Below are 12,032 nucleotides of genomic sequence, written 5' to 3' on the forward strand. Positions count from 1 at the left end.
GCATCCCCACTCAATCACCAGCTCAAGAAATTCTGCACAAGGACATACCACCCACTTGCTTGGAAGGTGGACTCTCTATCCTTCAGTTGGAAAGGCCTGACAGCATATGCATTTCCACCTCTTCCTTTGATACACAAGGTACTACTGAAAATCAAAGAGGAACGTCCAAGGATAATTCTGATAGCTCCAAATTGGCCAAGACAACATTGGTATCCATTGCTGAGGAGCATGTCTCGGGGGGAAATGTGGACACTACCCCTGATTCCTTTGATGTTAACTCAGAGCGACTACAACATCCTGCATCCAAACCTGAAAACTCTACAACTGACTGCCTGGAACATTACATAAGAGCAACTAACCCAGATTTATCCCAAAGGGTTAAAGACATTATCCTTGAGGCCCGCAGACCTTCAACAAGAAGGAACTATGCAGGAAAATGGAAAAGGTTTGTCATTTGGAGTACTGAAAGAGGAAAAGATGTGTCAAAGATAGATATTGCCAACATCCTGGAGTATTTGGCAGAGCTTCTCCATACAGGCCTGTCCTATTCCTCCATCAAGATACATGCATCAGCTATTTCTGCAGAATACAGCTTGATCCCCTGTCTTCTCACATCCTCTACTCAGGCAGTTCCTCAGAGGAATTAAGAATGTAAAACCTCCTAGGAAACCACCATTACCAGCATGGGACTTGAACTTTGTGCTAGAAAAATTGACACTCCTCCATTCGAACCAGCAGCAACAGCAGATCTTCAACACCTATCCTGGAAAACTGCTTTCCTACTGGCAATTACTTCAGCAAGAAGGGTTTCGGAATTACAGGCTTTAATGGCAGTACAACCCTTCCTAATCTTCCATCAAGACAGTGTGTCCATGAGAACTAATCCTACATTTATGCCTAAGGTGGTATCCAGAGTGTCTCTAAACCAGGCAATCCACCTACCTACCTTCTTTCCAAATCCACAGAACAGGGGGGAAAGACTGCTGCATACCTTGGATGTACATAGACAGTTGCGCTACTACCTGGACAGAACCAAGGGCAATAGAAAAACTGACCAGCTTCTAGTAGCTTATGCAACAGGAAGGGAAGGAAAAGCAATTTCCAAACAGACAATCTCCAAGTGGATAGGAAATTGCATAAGATTCTGTTACTCCTACCATGGAAAGCAAATTCCACAGAACATAAGGCCTCATTCTACAAGGGCTACAGCCACTACCACAGCTTTCTTACGATGAGTGTCTACCAAAGACATTATTGAGGCTGCTACTTGGACCTCCGTGCATACATTTGCCAAGCATTATAACTTACCTCTATACTCTAGATCCCGAGCAGGGTTTGCCACTGCTGTTTTGCAAGGGATCCTAACTACACCATAATTCTTCTTCCTCCTCCCCTAGTTTGGCTATGGTATTCTACCCATTTGTAAGGACTGCAGATGCATCCTTGAAGGACATAGTACAGTTTTGTACCTACCATAAATGTAGATGTCCGAACAGGATAGCATCTGCAGTCAAGATTACCCACCCTCCTTACCGTCTGTGGTACTCCTAGGGTATTTACCCACCTAATAGCTAGCTGGGGGGGATCTCTTATGGTGTATTTGTTTGTATATATGTACATACATGCTTATTTTTTGTGTTTGCCTTCTACTTTTTTGGAAACATTGGCATTTACCCAAAAATTTAGCTTTCCAAGAGGGCAACTGGCATCTGGGGCAAGAAACACTGAGGAAAATGGCGTTGGCTGATGCCTTTATACCCGAAGACCAGCAGAGATGACGTCGGGTGAAGTGCGACACCAGCCGAGGCCAGACCCAGACTTTGGAATCCGGCCGACCGAAGGGCTGCCTAACGACAGGACAACCCATTTGTAAAGACTGCAGATGCTATCCTGTTCGGACATCCTCATTTATGGTAGGTACAAAACTGTACTTTTTGTACCTACCATAAATGTAGATGTCTGATACATATGCAGCTGCAGTGGGGTTTTCCCTCCCTCCTTCCCCTCTTTTCTTTCTTTTGGGTCCATTCCCCCTGTTCCTTTCAGCTGGGGGTATCTCCTATGGTGTATCTGTTTATTACTGTTGTGCATGTCTGGAATTGTTTATCCATTCACCAAATTTAGCCTTCCTAGGAGGGCACGTGGCATCTGGGGCAAGAAACACTGAAGAAGATGGCGTCGGCCGATGCCTTTATGCTCCAGCCGTTGTGACGTCGGAGAGGAGGCGACACCAGCCGACGCCGGACCCAGACTTTGGAATTCGGCCAACCGAGGGCTGCCTGAGGCAGGACAACCCATATGTTATGACTGCAGTTGCATATCTATCGGACATCTACATTTATGGTAGGTACAAAACTGTACTTTTTCAGTGAGGTGCCTACGCAGCCCCTGGCGACCGCAGAATTGGAACCCCAGACCGCTTTGGATTCTCAAGCAGAGAGTTCTAGGCCGACGCAGCCTTTTTCTTTAGGCCCTACCGACTGCATTGCGGGACAGACAACACCACAGTAATGTGGTACATAAACAGTCAAGGGGCTACACACTCCTACCCTCTATGCAGGCAAGCAATGACCTTGTGGAACACAGCACTGGCTTACCAAGTTCAATTACAAGCTCAATTCCTGCCAGGAAAAAAGAACACATTGGCAGATGACCTAAGCAGGAACGTCATGGATCCCCACGAGTGGAGACTGGATCCACAAGTATTTGCAATGATAACTCAAAAATGGGGGTGTCCAGACAGACTTGTTTGCCAACCCCCAAAACTATCAGCTATCAAAATTTTGCACAAGGACATTTCACCATCAAGCTTGGAAAGTGGACGCACTCTTATTCATTTGGAAAATGCTGACAGTATATGCCTTTCCTCCATTGCCCCTTCTCACAAAGGTGCTGCTGAAAGTCAGGATGGAGAGACCCTGAATGATACTCATTGCCCCAGACTGGCCATGCCAGCACTGGTACCCACTACTAAGGAATATGGCCCAGGGCCCACCATGGATTTTACCACAAATTCCTCATCTGCTCACACAGCAAGACAGTCAGATTCTACACAGCCAGCTCAAAACCTTAAACTTGGCTGCATGGTAAATCACCTAAGCAACCAGCCAGCTCCTCTTTCACAAGCTGTTATGGATGTCATTCTGGAGGCCAGGAGGCCCAGCACCAGGAAAGCCTATTCAGACAAATGGAAAAGATTTTGTGCCTGGAACCAAGCTAAAGGCCCAAATACCCTTGAGCTGAACATACCTCAGATTCTACAATATTTAACTGAGATGTTACACAAAGGACTTTCTTTTTCATCTATTAAAATCCCCGCCTCAGCTATTTCAGCTCACTACCACACTGATCCTCCCTTATTTTCACATCCACTTCTAAGGCAGTACCTCAGAGGGGCCAAAAACATTAGGCCTCCCAGGAGAGCACCAACTTGGGACCTCAATTTTGTTCTGGAAAAACTTACGCTGCCACCTTTTGAGCCAGCTTTCTCAGCTGATTTAAAGTTTATATCATGGAAGACTGCCCTGCTGCTAGCAATTACTTCATCCAGAAGAGTCTCAGAGCTACAGGCACTAATGGCAGTAGAGCCTTTCCTCATTTTTCCTCAAGACAGAGTTTCTTTACGAACTAACCCCTCCTTTATGCCAAAGGTGGTATCCAGTGTGGCTCTAAATCAAACCATCCATTTACCCACCTTCTTCCCAAATCCACAGAACAAAGGAGAAAGACTCCTGCACTCCTTGGACATTCACAGGCAGGCAACTACGTTACTACTTGGATAAAACTAAGGTTTTCAGAAAATCTGACCAGCTTTTTGTATCCTATGCTACAGCATCACAAGGAAAGGTCATCTCAAAACAGACCATTTTCAAATGGATAGGACATTGCATACGTTTTTGCTACACCCATCATGGAAAACCAGTTCCTGCTAGCATAAGGCCCCACTCCACCAGGTCAGCAGCTACATCTACAGCCTTCTTCAGGGGGGTGCCAACCAAGGATATTCTGGAAGTTGCAACTTAGTTCAGTACACACCTTCACCAAAACACTATCACGTACCACTTTACTCTAAGACTAGAGCTGGCTTCGCCACTGCAGTTTTGCAGGGTCTTCTAGCCTCCTCTAACCCTGTTTGACTCCACCTCCCATCCTTAGCTTTCGGATTCAACCCAAGTGTGATGACTGCAGCAGGGTAACACGCTGAACATAGTACCGTTTTGTACCTACCATAAATGTAGATGTTTGAGTGTATACCCTGCTGCAGTCCAGGTTACCCTCCCTCCATCCCCTCTGACCTAACTGAAACCTTTCAATACCTTAAAATCTGATACAACCTTTGTGGTGTATTTGGTTATAGCTGGAGGGATGTTTTGTTTGTGCTAAACTTTTATTATTGGTACTATCTACTGACCACCTTTTGGGGGGGGCACCTGACATCTGGGGCAAGAAAAACTGAAGAAAATGGTGTTGGATGCCTCTCTATATACCCCTGGCGCACTGACGTCAGGGAAGAAGCGACAGCAACCGACGCCGGACCGAGACTTTGGAATTCGGGCCGACTGTGGGGACCACCTTGACGACAGGATAACCCAAGTGTGATGACTGCAGCAGGGTATACACTCTAACATCTACATTTATGGTAGGTACAAAACTGTACTTTGAGTACATGATTTTTGTTTGCTTGGCTCTGAAAAAGAACAGAAGACTATCTTTGACTTTTGAATAGGAGGCAACCTTGCATATAGTCTTACGCTACAGCTGCAAGCTCTTTCACTAGCAGTGATCTTGCTAGTTATGGTTGGAACCCTCACATTTTACTCTATTCTCACTTCAAATATCTTTCTCACAGTTCAGTCGTGGAGAGTCCATATGTTTGCTGATTTCATCTGGAACAAACCTACTGTTCTGTCATGTCATTTCTTTTCCATTTCAGAATTTTGACGTGTTTGTGTGCAGTTCTTTTGAAGAAATTTGGGAAAATAGTATTTCCATTGTGTGATCTTTTATTCTGTCTGGAGTGCTGAATGTTTTTTGTGGCAGTTACTGTTTACATCATGGATGCTGTAGGCAGTGCTTAAGCTGCATACTACTACTGCTACTCAGAAAATATGCTTTATTTTTTTTTTTGTTTGGTCTCCAAGATAGCCTGTCTAGGCCATGCAAGGCCCATTTTCAGTAGAGGTATGATAATTAAAGCTCCAGAATACAAAAAAAAAATTTATATTTAAAATTTTAAAAAATGCATTAGTGTTAAAAACATGAAATTCCAAATGGACATATGGCAAATGGGCTTCCAAAAAAGGGAACCAAATTATTCACTATAAAATTTGAGAAAAATATTCATTGTGAGAGCCGAAATATTTTAACAGATTAAAATGATCAAAGGTCAGGTTTGCTGTTAAGAAAAAAAGAATAAAACATTTTGATAGGAGTAGAGAGATTAGATGGGTTTAGTTGTGAGTTGGGAGTACTAAGTCAAAAAGTAGTTGAATAAAGATGATGTGAGTATGGAAAAGAATATGGCAGTAGATAGGAGAGAGATGCAGGAGAGAAAAAGACCCATTGTGAAAAATCTGGGAGTGAGAGGAAGATTGTAGAGAGTAACAGGAAGGATAAGTTTCATACTTAATGATTCTGAAACTACTAAGCACATTCTTTGCAAATGGGAGAAACTAATTTCTATTTTGCTTGGTTTCCTTTTAATGGCTTCAGACTCCAGAACAAGAAACTGTGCACGTTTTCATCCCTGCACAGGCTGTTGGTGCTATCATTGGGAAGAAGGGGCAACACATCAAGCAGCTGTCTAGGTTTGCAGGAGCATCTATAAAGGTAGGTCATCACGCGCATGCTTAATATTACTAGGAGCTAAAAGGAGGCTGACGGGGAGTTTCTACAAGGCTTTTTTTTTTTTATTTCATCATTGGTGGTCTTTAGCTGCCTGATTATTAAATCTGTTGAAAGCCACTGAAAGTTGAGCCTTATTTTATTTGTCACAAGTATTGTACTCACACGGGGTGGACACTCCAGCAACCAAAATCAATCTGTAAATAAAAATAAATCCAATAAGTAGTTGCTGGAACAAGACAAGGCTGTAAAAAGTAAAGCACATCCAGATAGCGATGAGTCACACAAAACAATTTTTATTGACAAACCGAGATAACAAAAGTAAGCGTTTTCACCCAGAGGCTTCTTCAGACCATGACCACCCACACCAATCAGTTGATTTAAAAACCATCTCTGGCAAGAAAAAAATACACATCTCTCCTTTTTCTTAGTGCTAAACCACATATATCCTACATAAACATTGCAGTATAAAAACAAAACATATATGTATATACACACATACTTCTAAAAAATACATATAAATATAAAATATATGTCCAGGTTAGGCAGAGTCCCTCATTGACCCTCTTCAAGAAGAATCTTGATGAGTGGATGGGAGATAGTAGGTTTATCCCGGGTATCACTTCTGTGTCATTGTTAGACAGAGGCACAGTATACTAACCTCGAAAAAGGGCATAGCAAAATTAATTTCAAATGGGTGGCGAAAGCCAAACACACTCTGGCTAGGCTTATAAATGCCCTTTGGCAGATAGCCTAGTATGAACCTATAAATATAAAACACATATCCTAAAATCAAGTATGCACACTAAAGGTACATATTAAGATAATAGCACACGAACCTAATGCCAGGTTATTAGTCAAAATTCCCAAAAAGGTATACATATATATAGGGACACAAATGTACATAGAAACAAAACTCCTCTATCCAACTTTGAGCCTCCTTGACCTCACGAAAGGTTTAATCGACACCTTATCATTGAGGCCAGGATGCTGATCGGATCTCAATCCAAGAGTCTTCTCGATCCTCATAAGTCCTAATGTCACCACCCCTATAATTCGGATTGATCTTGTCTATAACCCTAAAACTAAAAATATAGGTATCCTCAGTATCTATCACTTGCTTGGACAGGGCATTTAACAGTAGATCTAATCCTGATCTGATAAAGATGCTCGCAAATCCTGTCTCAAGTTTCCTGTTGGTCTTCCCAACATAGAACATCCGACAGACCTTACAAGAAGCATGATATACCACATGCTCCGACTTAGTCGGCAAACACCCAAAAAATATACCTAAATGGGTTACTAGAATGGACAAAAACATTATCAGTCTATAAACCCACAAAATTTGCACCATCCACAAGGCAAGTCCCATGTATAGCCGACCCCTCTAATCAAGATCTATTACTTGGATAACATAAGATCCTCTTTAGATTCAATTTGTTCTTATAAATGAACCATGGGACATCACCCACAACTTCCCTAACATCATGATCAACCATCAATATGTCCCATTGTGTCTTGACAATGTCCTTGATCTGCCCAACATCCTTTGTATAAAATATGGAAAAACTCTGATAGCAAGATATCTTTCTTGGATATGTGTATGTGGAGAGACTAGGGAATGGGATGTTGAATACTGGAGTGTACAGGAAGCCCCATCATAAGAATGCTCTTTTACATGGACATAGCATGCACCCTGGCTACGTTTTTTGGAATGTAGTCAGGGGACAGGCTATGAGGGTTTCCAGATACAATCCCACTGATGCCGGTTTTTACCCATGCTTTAGGTAATTTACGTGAAAGGTTTAGAGCTCATGAATGTGAATTCAGTGATGTAGAGAATGGGACAGAAGGGATTGCCACGTTGAGAGGAGATGTTGCTGCTCCCTTTTTTTTCAGAGACACAAGGGGACAGTCTGTTACATCAGTTGAGTGGTAGAAACGAAAATGGAAAACGGGAAAATTAACTAGTAATGAAATGTGCAGTCCCGTAACAGACTCGATAAAGGCTGTCCCACACAACGTCACCAAGTCAGCAAAATCAGACTCTTCAGTCCAAGATGTAATGCCACAAAAGTTTAATACACGATAAAAGTTGAACATAGGTTAAGCGCTTTCATTTCCAAGTAAACTGAAACTTCTTCAGAACAAAGCAGTACATCATATAACACACCTATATATATCATCCATTAAATTGATTAATTGATTCATCAAATCCAATTATTCAGTCGTACAATTTAAATTTTAAAGTAACATGATGGTATATTTAATGTTAACTTAAAAAACGTGTTGTTCACGTATCAACTTCCTTTCAGTTCCTTAAAATATGTACCTTGTACTGTATTTGTGTGCAAAATCACAAGTTCATGAGTTCATAACTCACATAGCTATATAATGTCTGATTGACCAGTCGTTTGTGTGAAAAATGTACATGTATAGTATATAAATAGTACACAGTATATAAAAAAATTAATAAATATAATCAAATATGAAATATAATATATTATAATGTATATAAAAAATTCCATCATTAGTTAAAATGTTAAATTATTGAAATATTAAAATATTCTCATCATAAATTGAAACATTCCTATGATTTCAGGCCTTATCTTGTATTCTCCTTTTAATCTTGTTGGCTCTCAGTTTTAAAACTGGTAGAAGGGACATGTGGTCATTCAACCCAGGGGGTGTGTTGGAATCAAGTCTTAGTTGCCAAATAAGCTCCCTGTAACTGAGTTGGTTCTCCCAATCACCCCCTCTACTGTTTTTTGACACCTTTTCCAAAACCCAGAATTTGTAGGTGGCCTGTTCACGATTTAGGGTATGCCTATAAAGGGCATTAGTTTCCTTCTTCCTGGTAATATATGTATGTTCATATACCCTTTGGCGCAGATGCCTCTGTTTTCCCTACGTAATGTGCCCAACAGACAGTACAATATGCTAAATACACTACCCCACTGGTATAACATGTACAGTAACCTTTTCCTTTTAATACAAAATTAATGGTGGTTAGTTTAATTTCATCCGTGTTAACCATAAATGCACATTGGTGGCACTTACCACAGCGGAATGTACCCTTTCTTTTGTTATCTTCCCCTTGCCACTTTCTCTCAAAAATAGTTTTTAAGTTTGCCCCTTTTCTAAAACTGTAACATATACATCTGCCAAATATGCCTACGCTGTTAGGCATACTCTTAAACATATTCCAGGTCCTAGTAATGACCTTTTTAACTAAATTAGTGTTTACACTGTATGTCATAACCAAAAAAGGGGTTTCTGAAGTTGTTTTAGGTGTTACGCAATCAATGTCCTCCAAGTTGTTTCCCGTAATAGTGTGCTCACTCGCTCTCTCCGTGTTTAGTAAGGGAACATATTTCGTCCCCCATTCACATCAGTTGAGCGTCCCTCTATGGCTTGTTCTATAGGAGGGGTGTAGTGTTGTGAACCACTTAGAACTGGGTCAGTTGGTTTTCCCATATTTTATACTAAGGATGTTGGGCAGATCAAGAACATTGTCAGGACACATTGGGACATATTGACGGTTGATCCTGATGTTAGGGAAGTTGTGGGTGATGTCCCACGGTTCATTTATAAGAACAAATTGAATCTAAAGAGGATCTTATGTTACCCAAGTAATAGATCTAGATTAGAGGGTTCGGCTATACAAGGGACTGTGCCTTGCAGACGGTGCAATTTTTGTGGGTTTATAGACTCTGATAATGCTTTTGTCCATCCTAGTAATCCATTTAGGTATGTTTTTTGGGTGTCTGCCAACTGTAAGTCAGAGCATGTGTTATATCTTGCTTCTTGTAAGGTCTGTCGGATGTTCTATGTTGGGAAGACCAACAGGAAACTTAGAGACAGGATTTGCGAGCATCTTTATCAGATCAGGATTAGATCTACTGTTATACCCTGTCCAAGCATGTGATAGATACTGATGATACACATATTTTTAGTTTTAGGCTTATAGAGAAGATTTATCCAAGTTATAGGGGTGGTGACATTAGGACTTGTACTGAGGGTCGAGAAGACTCTTGGATTGTGAGATTGAGATCCGATCAGCATCTTGGCCTCAATGATAAGGTGTCGATTAAACTTTTCTTGAGGTCAATGAGGCTGAAAGTTTGATAGAGGAGTTTTGTTTTTATGTATATTTGTGTCCCTATATATATGTTTACCTTTTTGGAAATTTCGACTAATAACTTGGCATTAGGTTCTTGTGTGCTATTATCTTAATATGTACCTTTAGTGTGCATACTTGATTTTAGGATGTGTTTTATATTTGACATGTATTTTTTATATTTATATGCATTTTTTAGAAGTGTGTGTGTTTATATACATATGTTTTGTTTTTATACTGCAATGTTTAGCAGATGTTCTTCATTCCACATTGCTGCAGTCCTAACCATTGGGTAGTCCGCTGTCCCAGTCGGCCCGAATACCAAAGTATATGGCTGACGTCGGTCCAGGCGCATTAGTCTGACGTCAGGACGTCAGGGTACTAATGCGCATGACCGACGTCATATCCTCAGTCTTTTTTGCCGCATGGTCCGATGCAGAAGCAGTTTTGCGAGTGCAGGTTGGCGTTCTGAAATTTTCTGAAGTCGGAGTTTCAGACCGAATCAAAGTTGGCTAAGTACCCCGTTGGGGAATATTTTGGTTTTTTCTTGCCTCAGTATTTAACCGGATGTCAGAAAAAGTGAATAACTTTATTTCTTGTGGGAAACAGATACCTCATAGGGATTACCATACTTTGTGTATACCTTGTTTAGGGCCTGAGCACGACGTTGTTGGATGCCGCTCTTGTGCTAGATTTAACAAATGCACTATTAAGAGAAGGTTAGACTGTGCCAGGTTAGTTTTTGGGAAGCGTTGTAATTATAAAATGCCGCCGGATGCTCCGGCCCGCCCAAAAAGCGCAAGGACAAAGCAGCAAAGTTTAGAGTGGAAGAACCGACAGTGCCTGACGCCGGTTCTTTAGAAGGCTCAGTGGAGCCGGAGGTTCTGCCAGGAGTTTCTTTGGAGTCTCAGGAGAGACTTTACTGTTACAGGATGTGTCCTCTCAGGAGGTAGGCCAGGCTGAAGGGGCTTCTCAGGTGGCTGTTCTTCCCTCTCTTCCTAAGGTGGTTAGAGCCTCCCCTTCTGTTTCCAAGGCTTCTTTGAGAGGCAGGCCAGGTTTAACTTCAGTGGGGTTTCTCCTAGCTCTTCAGGATCTTTGCCTAAGAAACATATGCTTAAAATGGCAGAGGATTTGATTACTATGATTAGAGGTTCTATGCCCCTCCTGATAAGAGGCCTAGGGTGGAACCTGAGTTTGAGAGTTTTGAGCAGTGTTCGAGGCTTTTGAGTCTTCGGCTGAAGACTTGCAGGAGTATCCTCCTTATTCTGATTCTGATGTGGATGATTCTACTCCTTCAGCTTCTCCTCCTGAGGATTTTTCATTTTCAGAGACTCTGCATTCCATGAGGGAGCATTTTAAATGGGAAGGTCAAGATTTCTCTGATTCCAGGAAGAGGCTTAGGGAATTCTTGTTTTTACCCCAGCATAGGCCTTTAGCTATACCTCCTGTTCTGAATGTGGTGGAAGATGTTTTTGCAGAGGCTTGCCTGAACCCTGATTCTTTGCCTCCTGCCCCAGTTAAACCGGATAGGTACTATAGGGTGCCTGAAGCTCATAAGTATCTTTTTAAGAGTCCTAGGGCAGACCCGGAAACTGTCTCTCAGGGGCCTAAAGGTGTTAAGGCTTCTGTTGTTAAAATCCTGTTCCTCCTGATAAAGAGGCAAGGGCTTTGGATAGATGGGGAAAGAAAGTGTATACTTCTTCCACTTTAGCCATGAGGGCGTTGAATTGCCAGTTTCACATGTTAAAATATCAAAATTATCTCCTTTCACAATTGAAGTCTAAGGTGGATGCTCTGGCGGAAGGTATTGAGTGTAAAGAGTTGCAGGATTTAGTTCATGTGTCTGAACAGGTGGGTAAGCATTCCTTGCAATGTGGTTTTGATGCTGTGCAGGCCTCCTCGAGGGTGGCTGCCACTGGTTCTGTTCTTCGAGGCACGCCTGGTTGAGGGATCAGAATTTAGCTGAGCATGTTAAGACAAGGATTTTGGATGCTCCTTTACAGTCTGACGTGTTGTTTGGTTCGCCTGTGGAAGCAGTTTTAAAGAAAATGGAGGACAAGGCTAAGTC

The 12,032-nt window shown here is 41.8% G+C and overlaps 1 protein-coding gene across 1 annotated transcript in view; it reads left to right on the top strand.

Moving 5' to 3' along the window:
- The window catches only part of IGF2BP1 (insulin like growth factor 2 mRNA binding protein 1), a gene marked incomplete in the record, with an annotated part of 2,071,998 nt that overhangs the window by 1,647,121 nt on the left and 412,845 nt on the right, over positions 1-12,032 (top strand). Inside the window, 1 exon segment of the mRNA XM_044055393.1 lies at positions 5,713-5,833. Coding sequence (XP_043911328.1) covers positions 5,713-5,833 — 121 coding nt within the window.

This window comes from Protopterus annectens, chromosome 13.part0, assembly GCF_019279795.1.
Source record: "Protopterus annectens isolate FY-2018-M chromosome 13.part0, PAN1.0, whole genome shotgun sequence".
Classification (NCBI taxonomy): Eukaryota; Metazoa; Chordata; order Ceratodontiformes; family Protopteridae; genus Protopterus; species Protopterus annectens.